Below are 19,705 nucleotides of genomic sequence, written 5' to 3'. Positions count from 1 at the left end.
CTGCACGTGTGTATGGGGCATTAGTCTGTTAGTTTTCAACAGAACAAGCTCTCCAGCAGGTGTTGCAGTTAGAGTGCTGAGACAAACCATTTGCCACTGGTAGGGGTGCTTACCATGATCAGTTTTTATTTGTTAATGCAAAACCTTTATCCCAAAATAAAAAAAATTAAAAAAAACTGCTTTAACTGCCTATAAAGTGTAAAACCTAATACACACGGACTAATGTCAGCCGGAAGCAGCCGGTTCAATAGAGACCAGTTGACATTCGGCCCACGAGTCCAAAGGCCCGTGACCGAAAAAGGTCTGCCGACCGGCTCCGCTTTAGCGCTTTCAGCCAATGGCTGGGAGCGCTGACCAGATTGTTCTGGTGGGGGGCGGGGGGGGGGCAGGCGTCCCCCTGTCAGGACACAATAGCTCAGCAGGGGAGATTGCTGTACTAACATTGAATAGTTAGTACAGCGGCTCTGACCTGAGCTGTCAAGTTTTCTTTTCCATTCCGCCCGCTGGACATGTGTATGAGGCTTAAAGTGATTGTAAACCCACTTTTATAACTTTTACCTATAGGAAAGCCTGTAATAAGGGACTGTAAATATCTCCTAAACTTGCACCGTTTAGGAGATATTTACATTTCATGCAGCTGATGACCTAATCGGCGCATGCGCTCTGAAGATGCGGCCACCTGTGTAGTTTCTTCAGAGCCCTGTGCCGCGCCCGGCGGCTCCCACGCGCATGCGCGGGAATGACGTCACGCCGCTCCGGTCAGTAATACAGCTAGAGTCCGCAGACCCGGAAGGAAGACAGGCGAAGATGGATGTGGCTGCCAGTGGGGACAACGCGGGCTTCCTTTGCAGGTAAGTGTCACATAATGTGCTAGTATGTAATGCATACTAGCACATTATGCATTTACTTTGCAGGGGGGAAAAAAAGGAAGACTTTACTTCTTCTTTGAGCTGGAGGCTGGCTTAAGTTTGTTAGTGTAGCTAAATCTTCTAGGATATCTAACACTCCCTTGCCCTCAGACTGACAATGCTGCTGTCTATTGGTGCACCCTTATCTGCTTCATCCAGAATGTGGGGGGGGGGGGGGGGCACTCAAATACAGGAGGTGTGTTACTGGCCAGATCACAGGTGAAAACAGAGGAAAAAAAAGTAAAAAAAAAAAGAAAACAAATGCAGCCATCACATCTAATGATTGCTAGGCTGCAATATAATACATTTTTAGTTTTGGCTTTAATACTGCTATAACTTGCAACCATGCACAGTGCATCTCACAACAGGCTCAGTAGATGAACAATGCATGCAGGGAGTAGAGGAGAATTTTTCTCGATAGGTCCTGCTTTGGGAAAAGGAATGGGGGAATACTGATTAAAGTGATTGCAAACGATCACCTTGTAAAACAACCCATTCAGTTTAAAATTGAAATGAAAGGCAAAATGTTTTTATATAGATATAAAAAAAAAAAAAACATAAATACCTTTTTTCCCTTCTGTATAAGTGATCACATTCCCTCTGTTCTCAGCTGCATAAGAGCTTGGGAAGGAGAAGCAACAGCACACTGATCTTCCCAGTGAAAGGCTGTGCAGAGGAGGCATGTCAGGACAAGTCTGATCATTGGAAGAGAGCAGGCTGAGTTCACAGCACAGATAGAAAACTGACCACGTTGTGCTCTCCTGCTTAGTGTGGTCAGTTTTTAATAGGAAAGCAGAGGGAACACCATGGATTTCACACAAAGGAAGCAATACACAGAGAACAGGATACTTTTCATATACAGTAAATACATGGTACAGCAGGCACATATCAGGAATTTGAAATGCTGCGGTAACAAACACTTTAACCGCTTGCCGACTGCTCACAGTATATTTACTGCGGCAGTCAGCCCCTCACAGGCAGAGCGACGTAGGTCTACGTCGCTAGCCCGTGAGGCTCTGGGGAGCGAGCGCGCGCCCGCGGAGGCGCGCTCCCGCTCCTGCGCAGTCACGGACCCCCCCCCGCGCGTGTGACCGGCGGACCCGATGTCCGCCGGTCACTCGGCGATCGTCGAGGGAGAGGGAGAAAGTCAGGCGGCTAGTGTAAACAAGCTGCCTGTCATTCTCCTCGGTGTAAAAACACTGATCACACGGTTCTACAATGTAGAACCGTTGATCAGTGTCCCTACAGCTCAAGCCACAGCCAATCACAGTAAGAATCACGCCCTTAGGGACACACACAGCCCCTCCCTCTCAAATAAAGTTAACCCCTTCACTGCCAGTGTATTTTTACAGTAACAGTGCATATGTATAGCACTGATTACTGTAGAAATGTCACTGGTAACCCCAAAAGTGTCAATGTCAGTCAAGGGTCCGATCTGTCCACCGCAATGTCGCAGTCCCGCAAAAAAAATCGCAGATCGCCGCCATTACGCGTTAAAAAAAAAAACAACAAAAATGACAAAAATCTTTCCCTTAGTTAGTAAACGCAATAACTTTTGCGCAAACCAATAAAAATACGCTTTTTGCGATTTTTTTTACCAAACATATGTAGCATAAAACAAATTGGCCGAAAATGTTAAAACATTTTTATTTTTACATTTTTTTTGGGGGGAATTTCATATAAAAAAATGTGAAAAATATTGTTATTTTTGCAAAATTGACGCTCTTTTTTTGTTTATAGCGCATGATCAAAAAATCGCACTGGTGATCAAATACCACCAAAAGAAAGCTCTGTGTGTGGGAAAAAAAGGACGTCAAATTCATTTAGGTACAGCGTCGCACGACCGCGCAATTGTCCGTTAAAGTCACGCAGCGCCGAATCGTAAATCGGCGCTGCGTGACTTTAACGGACAATTGCGCGGTCGTGCGACGCTGTACCTAAACTAATTTGACGTCCTTTTTTTCCCACAAACAGAGCTTTCTTTTGGTGGTATTTGATCACCTGTGCGATTTTTTGATCATGCGCTATAAACAAAAAAAAGCGTCAATTTTGCAAAAATAACAATATTTTTCACTTTTTTTATATGAAATTGCCCAAAAAAAATGTAAAAATAATTTTTTTTTAACATTTTCAGCCAATTTGTTTTATGCTACATATGTTTGGTAAAAAAAATAGCAAAAAGCGTATTTTGACCGGTTTGCGCAAAAGTTATCGCGTTTACTAACAAAGGGAAAGATTTTTGGCATTTTTGTTGTTTTTTTTTTTTAACGAGTAATGGCGGCGATCTGCGATTTTTTTTTTGTGGTACTGCGACATTGCGGCGGACAGATCGGACCCTTAACTGACATTTTTGACACTTTTGGGGGTACCAGTGACATTACTGCAGTAATCAGTGCTATACATATGCACTGTTACTGTAAAATTACACTGGGAGGGGTTAAGTGTGTCCCTAGGGGCGTGATTCTAACTGTGATTGGCTGTGGCTTGAGCTGTATGAACAGTGATCAACGGTCCTACATAGTAGAACCGTATGATCACCATTCATACACAGGGGAGAATGACAGGTGGCTTGTTTACATTAGCCGCCTGCCTTTCTCCCTCTGCACCGACGATCGTGAGTGACCGGCGGACGATCGGGTCTGCTGATCATATGCGCGGGGGGGTCCGTGACCGCGCGGGAGCGGGAGCGCACCTTCGGCGGCGCGCACTCGCTCCCGAGACCCTCACAGGCTAGCGACGTAGTACTACATCACTCTGCCTGTGAGGGGCTGACCGCTGCAGTAAATAGTCGTGCGGCGGTCGGCAAGCGGTTAAGCAAGCCTTGCCTAAAATGCAAGGTCCACTTGAAGGATATATTCTCCCAAAAATTATATTTTACCTTTATCTGGAGTCTAATGCACAGAATGACCTGCCGGCTTTTCGGAAACTCTTACAGACTCCAGAGGTGAAATCTGCATGTTCCATTTCCTGGTTTGGTTTTGTCCTCCTTGAACCTTTGGATGATCCCAACTAGCTTCAGGTGTCCAGACTCCCCCTGAGAGAATCTATTAGGTGTGACAGTGCCAGGCTCTTCCACTGTATTAGTAGGATTAGGCATCACACAAGGTTCTGATGGATCAAGACTGTGGAGCTCCAGAATGTCAGCCTTGAGCAGAGAAAATTGTATTTTCATTTTTTTCTGGGATTTGGAACTCCCAGATTGGGTTTTGGAATCCAGAGGCTTGGAAGGGTTGAGGCCACTAACCCCGGGTCCAGGTTTTTCTATGGTACAATAGAGATGAAGACTCTAATACAGTGTTTGTCAAACTTTTTCATCTTGTGGCGCACAAAAAAGATCTAAAAAATTTTGCGGCACACCTAAAAAGATCGAACAATTTTTGTGGTGAAGAACCTATTTCTTTTTACTTATGTGTACTGATGGGGATGCTCACACCTTGGCATCCAGATGTACAGGTGGTCCCCGGGTTACAAACATCCGACCTATAAAAGACTCCTACTTACAAATGGAGGGAGACAACTGGAGGTGAGGAGAAATCTCCCCCTAGGAAGGAAAATCCACTCTGTAACGGATCAACTGGCACCCTGACTGGGTACCTCCGTTGATAAAAGAAAGACAAGCTCCAAACAGAAATATATATCCTAGATGGATATTGAAGTAAAGGTATCCACGTCCCAAAATTCATTAAAAAAAATAGGAACAAGGAGGGGCAGGGGGACTTTTAAAGGGGATTAGACCAATAGATCAAAGTACATATAGGGTAAAAAACAATCTTTATTGGAAGAAACCATCATCATATATAGAAGAGATTGCTGTATTAAAAAACAGATACTGTATTGCAAATATTGTAGGTAGCATGCACAGAAACCCATGCCTCTCCTTTTGACCCCTACATCTCAAATGAATACTCGTGTACTGCATGTATTATGTTTTGTGTGATATTTTGTTGCACTCATCATGTTCTTTTTCATTCTTGTTCTGGTAGCATCTGTGATGTCCCTTATCTGTGTATATGCCCCTGAAGAAGCGGTCACCCGCGAAACATGTTGGGCCAGTGTATGGGCATCAACGTTCATCACTACATCAAACCTATGTTACCCCTTGGGTTTCTGTGCATGCTACCTACAATATTTGCAATACAGTATCTGTTTTTTAATACAGCAATCTCTTCTATATATGATGATGGTTTCTTCCAATAAAGATTGTTTCTCTATCGCTCATTGACAGACGTAGTCTTCTTGATTCTCAAGAGCTGGGTTATGTTGTCTCCGCAGGAGTAGGACTAGGCAGAATGACAAAACGTTCTGGCTCCACCCTAGGGGCAGTCCCTGAGGGTATATCCTCCCTCTCTCTGCTACAGGGAATCAGTTTTTTTTTCTGTCTAGTCAGGAGTAAGGACCTAAGTTCCTTGCTGGGATCTTTTGGTCCTGGCAAGACTTTTTTTCTTTAAGAAAAATACATTTTTTAGGTAGTTTTCTCCAGTGTTTTTTCCTGTGAGATCTTCAAGCAAAAATGCCGGACTGGGCGACACTTGTGGTCACCCCAGCCGGCCTACGAGCGCGTGCAGACCATGGCATTGCGCTTGGTCGGCCGCGACATATTCAAGTAAGTATGCGGGGCCGGGCGACGGGCTGGATGTTGAAATCCAGTGGTCACCCCGGTTTCTGCCTACGAGCGCGTGCAGACCAGTGCGCTGGGTCGGCCGCGACGGAGTCCCAGTAAAGGGACTGACTTTGCGAGTTAAAAGTCTCGCTTGGACGCCAGGTACCAGAGAGTCGAGGCGTCCGGAGTGGTCCACAAACCCCCACCCCGGTGGAGAGGGTATTGTGAAGAGAGGGTGCCTGTCGGTTCGGTATGGTGAGTAAACGTTCCCTTTTTTCCTCATTATGAGGCAGTATATATTATGGGCCCCTCCATATATGGTCAGTATATATCTGATACTTACAAGTCCCCCTTGTAATACAGCATGTGTTTGTGGGAAGTGGACTTGGTTCAAGAGCTAACACTCTACCCAGCAGACTGTAACATTACAGCAGACATAGGAGGTATAATCCTACCTTATGTGCAGTGTATCTCTGTAGATCCATATGTCACCTCTTAGCAGAGTGCAGGTGGATGTGCTGGGAAGAGGATATCGGCGGTCCGCCGCCATTTTGCCGTAGGCCGTATGCATGTATGTCCTCAGGTCACGCCGGCCGCCATGTTTTTGGAGTCTTATGTCTCTTCTATGGGGGCGGCCATGTTTTGTGAGCCCAGCTACCTCGTGGAGGGCTGGGAACGCCGGAAGGCGTACACAGGGGGCGGAGCCACGCCTTCTGCCCGGGAAAAAGCAAACAGCTCCTTCCAGTCTGTGTAAGACAGACGCTGACTGCAGTTTGTTGGAAACTGCACTGCATCGGTTGGTGAGCCTTGGGGGTCCCTCTCTCTCTCTCTGGGATCGAGAAGCAGGTACTCTGAGGGGCGCTATTGCGCTAGGGGGAGACACGAAAAAAAAAAAAAAAAAAAAAAAGAGAAAAGTTTTTTTTTGTTTTGCTGGCAAAGGTGTCCTGTATTAACATGGACCCTGCCACTCATGTATCTCCTCCGGATCCCCTCGAGGGGTCTGCGGGATCCTCCAGCACCCCATTGACAATTGAATCTTTGTCAGCTATTATGGAAACTTTTGTGTCCCGGGTGGAAGTGGCTTGTCAGGGACAGGGCGCAAGAAAGCGACCCCCGCCTAACCCCTTATTATCTGAAACCTCGGATTCAGACTCTGAGCCTATTTCTGCAGTTGCAGGTACTTCATCTGGTATTGGTGTCTCGGGTCCTGTCTCTTCAGACAGTGAGGAGGATGTTTCGGCATCCGCCATAGCCCGAGAGGAAGCGTTGGTAAACGCACTCATTGTATCTGTTCAAGAGACCTTAAGGTTACAGGGTATTCCATCAGAAATAGCTGAAACTGAGATCCCTTTTGGGACTAAAAAACGCATCAAAGTGGCGAAGGTTTTTCCATTGCCCAAATGTTTTGGCAATCCAATCGAAGAAGAATGGCGTCTGCCAAAACGCACCTTTAATATTTCTAAACGCATTGACAGGCGTTATCCGTTTGAGGAAACCCTGATTAAGAAATGGACAGAACCACCTGTGGTGGATTCACCTATTGCTAGATTGAATAAAGCCACGGTTATTCCTTTAGAAGACGCTCCGTCTTTTAAAGATCCAGTGGATCGCAAGATAGAAGCTATGTCTCGCACCATGTTTTCCTTGATTGGATCAGCTTTCAGACCAATAATTGCTATTGGTCTGGTTTCGCAGGCTGTAACTGAATGGACCAAGTGGTTACGCCGGGACTTAGAAGAAGTCCCTCAGGCGGTATCAGATTTGTTGGAACAAATGATACAGGGGTTACAGTTTGTATGTGATGCGGCGTTAGACGCCACTCCATTAATGGCGCGAGCATCAGTCTCAGCAGTGGTTCTCAGGCGTACACTGTGGCTAAAAGGTTGGTTAGCCGACCAAGGTTCCAAAAAAGCATTGGCTAATATCCCCTTTTCAGGAGAGCGTCTATTTGGAGCCAACTTAGATGAGATCATTAAGGATCTCACCGGTGGAAAAAGCACCTTTTTACCGCAAAATTTTAAAGGTAGAGGAACTCGTCAAAGACGAGGGCCTTCTTTTTCTGCTCACAAGAGGTTTTTTCGTCCAGCGGGTGAAAAAACTAAGTCCTCCAAAGCTCCTGCAGGAGGCGTCAGGGGTCGTTGGTCGGGCAAGCAAAAGCCCGCCCCCTCCAGACCTGAAGATAAACCATCCAAAGCCTGAAGGTGCGCCCCCACCCATAACTGGGGTGGGGGGACGTCTTCGCCGGTTCCCGGATCCATGGCTTTCCAGAATCCCGGACAAATGGGTTTGCGAAGTCATAAGGTCAGGGTACAAGATCGAGTTTCGATCTCTCCCACCGGCGCGATTCTTCCCTTCCAATATCCGTCTATCCGCAGATCGTTTAGAAGATCTGCGGAGAGCAGTCACAGATTTACTACAACAAGGAGTGGTAGTCCACGTTCCTTGGACAGAACGGTTTCAAGGGTTTTATTCAAACCTGTTTACAATACCCAGGAAAGAGGGCAAAGTGCGTCCAATTCTGGACTTAAGAGCACTCAATTCTTTCGTCAACATAAGAAGATTCAGAATGGATTCCATTCGCACAGTAGCAGCCTTCCTGCATCCAGGGGATGTCCTAGCGTCCATAGACATCAAGGACGCCTATCTTCACATTCCCATTTTCGCAGGACATCAGCGTTTTCTACGCTTTTCCGTAGAGGAGAACCACTATCAGTTTGTGGCGTTACCTTTCGGTCTCGCCACGGCTCCGCGGGTCTTCACAAAGGTGTTGGCCCCAATGTTGGCACTTCTGCGCCAAAGAGGTATATCGATTCTAGGTTACCTAGACGATCTTCTGCTTCATGCAGAGTCTCCTCAGACCTTGCTACAAAACATAGAAATTACTATGATTTCTTTACAGGAATTCGGGTGGCTGGTGAACCAGCAAAAGTCATTCCTGGTTCCCACCCAGAGGCTCGAATATCTGGGTCTAATTCTAGACACAGTCAGGACAAGACTTTTTCTTCCGGTAGGGAAACTCCGAAAGATTCAATCAGCAGTCCAGTTGTTACTGTCCAACAGCTGGTCTTCCCTTCGGACTTGCATGAGGGTTCTGGGGTTGATGGTGGCTTCGTTCGAAGCAGTCCCATTTGCCCAGTCCCATACCCGAATTCTTCAGCAAGAGATTCTTCTCAGATGGAATCGGAATCCGGAATCCCTGGACAATCAGATCCGATTGAGCAAACAGACCAGAGAGTCTCTGGTCTGGTGGCTTCGGTCTCCGATGCTCAGCCAGGGAAAGTCATTTCTGCCAATATATTGGACGATAGTGACCACGGATGCCAGTCTATCCGGATGGGGAGGAATTCTCGGTCAGTTATCTGTCCAGGGACTTTGGTCCCCGGAAGAATCCAGGTTACCGATAAATGTATTGGAACTGAGAGCGATCAGACTTTGTCTGATTCACTGGACCGAGCAGCTCCAGGGCAGCCCGGTTCGGATCCAGTCGGACAATGCCACGGCCGTGGCTTATGTCAATCACCAGGGGGGCACCAAGAGTGTCCGAGCGGCCAAAGAAGTGGCTTGCATTCTTCGCTGGGCGGAACGATTTGTTCCAGCAATCTCTGCGGTGTTCATTCCGGGGGTGGAGAATTGGCAGGCAGATTATCTCAGCCGTCAGACCCTGGATCAGGGGGAATGGTCCCTCCATCCAGACGTTTTCCACCAGTTGTGCCTACGGTGGGGCACCCCGGATGTGGATCTGTTGGCATCACGATTCAACAGGAAAGTTCAGAGATTCATGGCTCGCTCCCGCGATCCTCTAGCAGAAACCGCAGACGCACTGATCGCCCCGTGGGGGCAATACCAGCTAATATATGCCTTCCCTCCTCTCGCGTTACTGCCAAGACTTCTTCGCAGAATAGAGGAGGAAGGAATCCCAGTAATCCTGGTAGCTCCGGACTGGCCTCGTTGAGCTTGGTACGCCGACATGGTCAGACTGGTGGCGGACGTCCCGTGGAGACTTCCTCTCAGGGAGGATCTACTGTCTCAGGGACCGATCTTCCATCCTGCTTTACGATCGCTGGCTTTAACGGCCTGGCTATTGAGACCCAGGTGCTGAAGGACAAAGGTTTGTCAGCTTCAGTTATTCCTACTCTAGTTGAAGCAAGGAAAGCGACTTCCAGAAAGATTTATCATCGCACATGGAAGTCCTACATTGCATGGTGTGAACCTTTGGGGTTCCGTCCTCGGTCTTATTCGATTAGTCGAATATTGGCTTTTCTGCAACAAGGGGTTGAGCAGAAACTGGTCTTGAGTACTATCAAGGGTCAGGTCTCAGCATTAGCCATCTTCTTTCAGAAGCCTTTGGCTACTCATTCCTTGGTGCGGAATTTCATTCAGGGGGTGCGACATCTGGCTCCGCCAGTGCACGCGCCGTTACCCCCCTGGGATCTTAATTTAGTGTTGTCGGTTCTTCAGAAACCTCCCTTTGAAGATTTTAGGGAGATTCCTCTACCCACGTTGTCCCAGAAGGTGGCCTTCTTGGTGGCTATTACTTCTGCACGCAGGGTGTCAGAACTGGCCGCATTATCTTGTCGTTCACCATATCTGGTGGTTCATAGAGATAAGGTGGTTCTTCGTCCGAATCCATCCTTCCTACCAAAAGTGGTTTCAGAATTTCATCTGAATGAAGAAATTGTATTACCTTCCCTGTGTCCTAAGCCCAGTCATCCTCGGGAGTTTGCGTTACACTCCTTGGATGTGGTCCGGGCGATCAGGGTATACTTGAAAACGACAGACTCGTTTCGCAAGACGGATTCACTCTTTGTGATCCCAGATGGATCCAAAAAGGGGTTGCCTGCATCTGCCGCGACCATTTCCAGATGGATCAGACAGACGGTAGTACAGGCTTATTCTATTAAGGGTCGGGAGCCCCCGTTCCCTGTTAAGGCGCACTCCACTCGGGCACTTAGTGCGTCATGGGCCTTTCGCCATCAGGCGTCAGTGGTCCAGGTGTGCAAGGCGGCTACCTGGTCGTCGGTGCAAACCTTTTCTAAACATTATAAAGTTGATGTAATGGCATCGTCTGATGCCTCATTTGGCCGCAAGGTTTTGCAGGCCGCAATTTGAGGAGACCAGTGGTCTACCTCGAGGGTTTTTTCCGTTGGAAAATTTTTCTTTAGTCTCATTCTTTGTTTATAATGAGCCTTTAAAACTTCTAGTTTGGCACCGGTTGGGCCTTCTAGATTGGATTTGATTTTGTCAATCCCACCCCTCATTTGTGGCACTGCTTCTGGATGTCCCAGCTCTTGAGAATCAAGAAGACTACGTCTGTCAATGAGCGATAGAGAAAAATGGATTTTTGTAAGAACTTACCGTAAAATCCTTTTCTCTTAAGCTCATTGACAGACGTAGTACCCGCCCCTCTATCATTGAGTTGGGTTGGGTTAAATTCTCTGTACTGCTTTAAACAGAACTGATTCCCTGTAGCAGAGAGAGGGAGGATATACCCTCAGGGACTGCCCCTAGGGTGGAGCCAGAACGTTTTGTCATTCTGCCTAGTCCTACTCCTGCGGAGACAACATAACCCAGCTCTTGAGAATCAAGAAGACTACGTCTGTCAATGAGCTTAAGAGAAAAGGATTTTACGGTAAGTTCTTACAAAAATCCATTTTTTTTACCCTATATGTACTTTGATTATTGGTCTAATGACGGTATCCCCTTTAAAAGTCCCCCTGCCCCTCCTTGTTCCTATTTTTTTTAATGGGTACCTCCGTTGATGAATGCTCCTAGTGCTTGCCAAGGGCTCCAAGCACTCCACCAGACACCATAACCACTGCAGACCCCACAAACTGCCGCAGCTTGGTTGGGGTCCCACCATCTCCTACCAACCCTGGACAAGGCTCCAGGTTCCAGTGGTTGAACCTCTGTTTCCCCAGAGAGTGAAGCAGGAACAAGCTCTTACAAGAGCTTAGTGATTATCCAAGGCAGTATGAAGAGCATAGCAATCCCTTTTAGCACATTCCCCCAATAAGAGACAGGACTCTAGATTGAGGGAGAAGTAGAACTCAAAGTTTAATGGTACAGCTGCTCTTTTATACAGTTTTCCCCAACAAGGTTACCGCCCAGGTGGACCTTGAGGGGAACAGGACATGAAATTTTCAATCCAATAAAAACAGAGTTTTACACTCAGTCACTCCCATGCAGTGTACACGATCCCTCCCCTCTGCCTGATTACATTATCATATGCAGATGGAATTGTATACAGAAACAGAATTAACCTGAACAGGCACAGGCAAACTTAACACAATCCACATCACAGCTCAATAGATAGACATTAGGACAAGACTGCCAATGACAGTCTGTCCTTCTCCTACATTGAAGTACATGGAATATTTATTATCTCAATACACAAACAATAGGGAAAGCCTGTCTCTGACATTGAAGGACATGGAACAGAAGCCAATGTGATTAGCTCTTTTAATGAAAATGTTCAGAATCAAACAGGAATAGTCCTCACATATTTCTCGAGATACATGGCTGACAAATATTACTGTCCCACTTGAAGCAATTGAAACCATTAAGTATCTGTTTTTCACTCCCAGTGGCGGTGAGTACCATCACACACTCCTGTAAGAGTTCTCATGGGAAAAAGGTGGCTCCACTGAAGCTTTATCACCAATCCTTGTTTCCACAACAACCCACATTTTTCAAAATCCAGTTGCCATAGGGACAGAAGTGAGGTGAAATCTTCTGAACAGGGGTACAGACAGCAAAAAAAAAAAATGGTACAGGGTTGTTAACCCTTCCCTATGCTATCCAAAAAACTAAAAATTATTATTTTGGCTCAAGCTAAACTTAAAAAAAATGTACCTGTTCCGACTTACAAACAAATTCTACTTAAGAACAAACCTACAGTCCTTATCTGGTTTGTAACCCGAGGACCGCCTTTACTGAAGGCCCCTCCCCCTCTCCATCCATAGAATGCCCCTGACACCTGGACCAGTACATATACATACAGATAATCTGAAAATCAAATCACAGGCAGTCATATCCTAAAAATATATTTCATTCCATTCCCATCAGCATTTTCTGAAATCTTATCTCACACATCTATAGATTGTACAGCCTATCCCAAAGCCTGGACATGACCCCCTTCCTAGCAGCACTTCACATAGGCCGGCGGGGCTGCTTCACCTCAGGCTCAGGCAGGTAGACACTGGACAGACTCCTCTCTCAGACTTGCGGTGCTCGTGCTCCCTTTCCTCAGGCTCAGGCTCTGAGCCATGCGGCATTGGAGAAGATGGGGGGAGGTGGGAGGAGCTTGGTGGAGCTGGAGCCAAAATTGAGTCACTAGGCGTGAAATGGCAGAGGAGGAATTGAAATCCTCCTCCACTCTGAATGCTGGGGCCTCGGCTCTCTCTCTCTCCTTGCTAGACACTAGGCAGCAGTATGGTTAAAGCATTACCTGCTTTCAAAAATTACCTGGTGAGGCCAATTGAGAGTTGTCCTTATCAACTGTGAGTAGTTCCAGTTGCCGTATCCCACTATTCCCTTCTCCCATCCAAGTTCCACAATAAATAAAAACCAAAACCCCTGGACTGATTATTGAGTAACGAGCAACTAGGAGTAAGGATGGATGAGTGAACTGTCCCTAAGTGACTGTCTGCAGGTAATCAGAGGAGACCCAAGAAGTCATCACACAGCAAGCCCTACGGGGACAGTGCTACACATGGCTCTGACAGTGCTATGTGCTCTGATTGGGCAACGTTTTCATAGCTTCAGCCAATCAGGGCTTCCAATGCACTGTGAGGCGGCACAGTGCATTCTGATCAGTCCACGGGCCAAACAAACGGTCAAACGGGCAAACAGCCAATGTTCAGCCTGAACTCATGCTCGGGCCGAACCGTTTGTCCATCCCTAATGTTGGAACTTTCACTATTTCCTTTACATAAAAGTGGTCCACAATCCCTGGAATTGTATGTCCTGTCTGTCTTGAACTCACTGGGAAGCACTACACCTTGAGCCAAACCCCAAAATATCACACGGGGAAGAGTGGGATTCCTCATAACGGCCACAGCCAGGTGTTCAGACCCAAAAAAATCTCTGCCCTGCATGTCCACATCTATAAGAAACCTTTTTTCATGAAGGAAGAACTTAAACATCATTTTAGGTGGACCTAAGCAATCTAGTGGTATAAATTTCTGTCTGTGTTTTTCTTTGATATCTTAAAGCGGAGTTCCACCCATTTCTTCAACTTCCTTGAAAAACAATGCCCACCCGTAGAACAGTCTGTAATGGCAATTATTTTTTTTTTATAATTTTTTTTCTAAATACCTTTTTTTTCTTTATATAGTCTGCACTTCTGGGCCCGGCCGCCTAGGCGGCTTTGTCATTAGTGTCGATTTGCTAGGACTCCTGGGATGTCATCTATCCCAGGTGTCTTTGAACCGCACTTGACTTTCTTCCAGGTTCTGTCTTGATTGACCTGTTGCCATTGCAACAGGGCGGGAACTTCCGCCGCCACCGCCGCCGCTATTGTAATGGCAACCTGTAAACAACACAGTGCGCCGTGTTATATCCTTACTTCGCACACGCGAGTTCAGGATGTGCATGCTGGGTAGCCAGCTGTATGGAGTTCCGGAAGCATGTGGGAGCTTCAGATGCCCATACTTATAATGACCACCGCCTGTATGCCGGTGTTCTATCAGATCTCCCTACCCCATCAGATATCCATACCCTCGTCATTTCTGGTTCAGATCAGCTGTAGATTCGTCATGCACCAGCTGTGGCCACGTCACACATGCGTCATGCGTCACACATGTGCCGTCACGTTACGCATGCGCGCAACAGGTAGGGAAATTTGATAATATCGCAACGGTCGGGCACACGTCCTAGTGCGCATGCGCGGCAACGGGTCGGGCAGTGGGCAGGGAGATCTCATATGTCAAATATCCATCTGATCTCCATGCCCCACACTGCACGGACCCTACAATGGGACAATCCGATCTCCATGCCCCACACTGTATAGACCCGACAATGGGACATAGCCATCAAATGGACAGTGGGCATATTGTCCCATTGTCGGGTCGGTGCAGTGTGGGGCATGGAGATCGGATGGATATTTGTTATAAGAGATCTCCCTGCCCGCTGCCCGACCCGCATGCGCACTAGGACGTGTGACGTGGCTACATCTGATGCATACAGCTGATGCATGACGAATCCACAGCTGATCTGAACCGGAAATGACGAAGGTATGGATTTCTGATGGGGTAGGGTTTTCTGATAGAACACCGGGATCCTGTGATAAATATCATAATTGTAAGTAAGAAGAAGAAATGCACTTATACAAGTATCCTGTTTATATTGTGCAAATAAATAGAATTACGGGGGTGCTTTTTGGAGAAAACTGACAAGGAGACTGGAGCTCCGCTTTAAAATGTTCTCTTTTGTTCTTAGAATCCCCTGAGAACTTAGAAGAACTTCAGACTGGTAAGGAAATATTATTTTGGGATGGACAATGAGTTTGTAAAACTTTCTTACTCATATTTGCATTGTTCAATCCAGCGATGGTAATATGGGATCAATTTTATAAAGCATTCGTTGACCAAATTTTAAAAACATTTGTTCAAGCTGGCTGAAATGTACCCACATTTTTTTAAAATAGATGAATTCCTATATCATCATCAGCTCCATCTAGTGGCCAAATGTGGTATATTTTCTCTCTGTACCACATTTTTGCTGCTACAGTAGATGGAGCTGATGATGTAGGATCTATTAGAGAAAATACTTGGAAAATACTGTGAAACTTCAGCCAGCTTGCACAAAGGCTTTTGACATTCGGCCAACAATTAGGCTGTAGTACAATATTTATGGATGTGTTGCTGGTTGTATCAGTTATTTCTTATATGTTACATAACATGTAGGGATCTATTTATAAAACAAAGGTTGGCCAAATGTCAGAATCCTTCGTGCAAGCTGGCCGAAACTTCCCAGTATTTTTCGAATAGATTAATTCCTAAATCATCAGCTCCATCTAGTGGTCAAAATGTGGTATAGACTTCTGAAATACCTCAGTGAGAAAATATGCCACATTTTGGCCACTAGAGGGAGCTGGTGATATAGGAAGTAATCTATTAGAAAAAAAAAATATAGGGAGATTTCAGCCAGCTTGCACAAAAGTTTTGACATTTCGTCAATTGTTTTTTTAAATGGACCCCTAAAAACCAGCGCTGGATTTAACACTAAGCCACCTAGACTGTAGTATAAAATTCTTTATCCATAGATGTGTTTTTGGTTGTATCTGTTATTTCTTCTATGGTAATATTTATATAGCTATTTTTTATTTTTATTTACTCATTTATTATTTATTTGGGGGGGCGGGGGGATCTGTGGCTATAGCAGTTGTTAGTAGTAAATCCAGCCACGGTAATATGGGGTCCATTTTTAAAACATTTGTTGGTTAAAATTATTCATTCAAGCTGGCTGAAATTTCCCAAGATTGTCTCTAATAGATTAATTCCTCTATCATCAGCTCCATCTAGTTGCCAAAATGCATTATATTTTCTCATTGAGGAAATTCAGAAGGCTATACCACATTATTTCTTATATCTTACATAACATGTAGGGATTTATTTCGATAACAATTGCTGGCCAAATGTCAGAAGCCTTTGTGCAAACTGGACAAAATATCGCAGTATTTTCTCTAATAGATTAATTCCTGTATCATCAGCTCCATCTAGTGGCCAACATTAATTCCTATATCATCAGCACCATCTAGTGGCCAACAATAGTTCCTATATCATCATCGCCATCTAGTGGCCAACAATAGTTCCTACATCATCAGCTCCATCTAGTGGCCAACAATAGTTCCTATATCATCAGCGCCATCTAGTGGCCAACAATATTTCCTATATCATCATCGCCATCTAGTGGCCAACAATAGTTCCTATATCATCAGCTCCATCTAGTGGCCAAAATGCGTTATATTTTCTCATTGAGGAAATTCAGATGGTTATACCGCATTTTGGACACTAGGTGAGGCTAATGATATAATATTGAATCTATTACAGAAAATATAGTGAGATTTCAGCCACCTTGCACAAAGGCTTCTGACATTCGTTCAACAATTGTTTTATAAATAAATCTCTACATGTTAAGTAACATATAAGAAACAACTGATGCAACCAGGAACACATTAATAGAAAAATAATATTATACTACAGCCTAGATGGCCTAGTGTTAAATCTAGTCACAGTAATTTGGGGTCTATTTATAAAACATTTGTTAACCAAATGTCAGAAATATTCATTCACGCTGCACAAAATGTCCCCATTTCTTTTATTTTAATAGATTAATTCCATTTAATCAGCTCCATCTAGTGGCCAAAATGTGTTATATTTTCTTATTCAGGAAATTCAGAAGGTTATACTGCATTTTGGTCGCTAGATGGAGCTGATGATATAGGAATGAATCTATCAGAGAAAATACTGGGAAACTTAGTCCAACTTGCACAAAGGCTTCTGACATTTGGCCAGCAATTGTTTTTTTTAAATAGATCTTTTTACATGTTATGCGGAAGATTTACCATAGCAGTCAGATTAAATACAAACCAAGTCATCCCCTTTCTCTCTGTAACTGTAAAAATGTTAAATTATGTTACAGACAAAATGTGAAATATAATTTATATTCTTGAGTTCAATTTTGTAAAATGCGTTTATTTTTGTTGTTGTTCATAGAAGGAGTTATCAGCAGAAACTGTACAGAGAACGGCTGGTCAGAGCCCTTCCCTCATTACTCTGATGCATGCGGCTTTGACGTTAATGAGACCGGACCAGACCAGGTAATCATCCAAAGAGAGCCTTCAAAAATCCAGCTGATCCTTTCCTCTCCTTTTAACCACTTCTGGCCCAGCTTTCTTTTGGTGGTATTTGCTCATCTGTTCGATTTTTATTTTTTTGCGATATAAACAAAAAAATAGCGACAATTCTGAAAAAAATATATATATATATATATATTTATATTTTTCACATTCTGCTATATAACATTCCCAATAAAAAAAAACAAAAAAAATCTAAATTTTTCACCATTTTAGGCCAATTTGTATTCTGCTACATATTTTCGGCAAAAAAAATATCTCAATAAGTGGATTTTGATTGGTTTGTGCAAACGTTATCGTGTCTACAAACTAGGAGAAAGATTTATGTAATTTCTAATTATTTTTTTTTTACTAGTAATGGCGGCGATCTGCGATTTTTAGCGGGACTGCCACATTGCAGCGGACAGATCGGACCCCTAACTGACATTTTTGACACTTTTGGGGGGACCAGTGACATTAATACAGTAATCAGTGTTAAAAATATGCACTGTCACTGTACTAATGACACTGGCAGGGAAGGGGTTAACACCAGGGGGGATCAAAGGTTTAAATGTGCCCCCAGGGAGTGCTTTCTAACGGTGTGGGGGAGGGACTTGTGGAATCAGCACAGAGACCTGTGTTCCTAAATAAGAGGAACACAGGATCCCTGTGTTTATTGCTGACAGAACAGCGGTCTGCCGTGTTTACAATGGCAGACCGCTGTTCTGTCTCCACGGGGGGGGGGGGGGGGGCAATCGCGGCTGCCAGACCCATTGATCACCTTCCCCTGTACGCGCATGCCCCCACTCCCAGTCTCGCAAAGTGACGCACGGTTACATGGTTTTGCAGGACAAGGCTGACTGCTGGCGGTCAGCAAGTGGTTAAAGTCCTTCCTACTAAGTATTTGTTAGACTTACAATTAACGGGTTTCCATAATACAAACCAAATGTGTACTTGTCTCAATCTAGAGCACTAAGTGTAATTTCTATCTGCTGCCTCCATCCTCTGTTATCAGCATGAATCACTTCTGACACATTTTCCTGACACCAAGAGAAAAAAGGGGAGGAATCTCCAGCACACAGCCTGTGACTGGCAGCCTTAGCTCTGGTCCTGTGTGCTGTGTGAAGGGGGTGTGCCCCTTTCCTCCAATCAGCTCTCAGAATTCTCCCCATTGAGCTCTGTAGAGTGTAGTTTATGATCCCCGCTCCCTGCTTTCTGAAAGCTCAGACAAACTTTATAAATTCAGGACTTTGAAGAAATGTAGAGAAGAGAAGACTGCAGATAAACAGATACAACTTATGAAAGAGGATTTGTTTCATCCCTGTGTGTCACCTGAGGCCAGACACTTCAACAGGTATATGTGAGGGTTTAAACCCACTTTAAATATTACTAGACTTGTGCGGTTCGTTTCGTTCCGAAACAAAATTGATGACGATGTATCTGAAATCTGAAATAACCAAACGAAATTTGGCTGAAATTCGAATTTGAAATCAAAAGCAAGATTGAAATAGAATAGAAAAGAACAGAATATAAAATAAGAGAATAGAATAGAAAAAATAATAGAATAGAATGAATTAGAAAGAATATAACCCCATTTTATAATACAAACAAATTTAGAATAGAATAGGTTCAAATTCGAATTCCATTCAAGTTTTTAAAATTGAATCGAATTTAAAAAAAAAAATTAAATCAAATTTGAAAACAAATAAAGAAAACAAAACAAATTCCAAAAACAAATTGAATTAATTTAACAAATTTAACTAAACAAAATTCTTAAATACCAAAACACATTTTTTCGTTCTGTGCATGTCTAAATGTTACCTCTGGAATGACAAATCAAATGTACCTACCTGTTCATGTATCAAGATAATCCCACATTTTTGGGTTGAACCCAGAATAGGAATAGAGGAGAAATCTTCCAATGGGGACACTAGTTTTGGTGACAACCATAACGGATAATCCCATTAATGTATCCGGTTTATTTCCTCTGACCGTCAGCTTCATCCATTGTAGCTCTGGCCGTATGTTTAGGGTCGTTGTCCTGCTGGAAGGTGAACCTCCACCCCAGTCTTAAGTTTTTTTGCAGACTCTAACAAGAACCCTGGTTTCTCAGCAAAGGTTCCGTGGAACCCTAGGGTACCTCCAGAGGTTGCTAGGGGTTCCTTGAGCAATGAGAAATGTTTGCCTCTCAGATAAGACCCCTCTGACACCATTTATCTATTTAACTATCTGTAAAGGGGTCGTTTTTCCAATGACTACAAGTTTAAGGGGCATTCGTCCCGCTGACCATCACACAAATGTATCATGAGTTATAGATAAAGACATTTGTAGCAGGGGATCCCTTAGATTGGAAACTTTTTT

The 19,705-nt window shown here is 44.5% G+C and overlaps 1 protein-coding gene across 1 annotated transcript in view; it reads left to right on the top strand.

Moving 5' to 3' along the window:
• Nucleotides 1-19,705, top strand: part of ADCYAP1R1 (ADCYAP receptor type I) — a 419,514-nt gene that overhangs the window by 307,724 nt on the left and 92,085 nt on the right. Inside the window, exons 6-7 of the mRNA XM_082258031.1 lie at nt 14,947-14,979; nt 17,226-17,329. Coding sequence (XP_082114157.1) covers nt 14,947-14,979; nt 17,226-17,329 — 137 coding nt within the window. The remainder of the gene's footprint in view (nt 1-14,946; nt 14,980-17,225; nt 17,330-19,705) is intronic.

Source organism: Pelophylax lessonae (assembly GCF_965119305.1).
Source record: "Pelophylax lessonae genome assembly, chromosome: 5".
NCBI lineage: Eukaryota > Metazoa > Chordata > Amphibia > Anura > Ranidae > Pelophylax > Pelophylax lessonae.
This window is presented reverse-complemented; position numbering and strand designations above follow the sequence as displayed.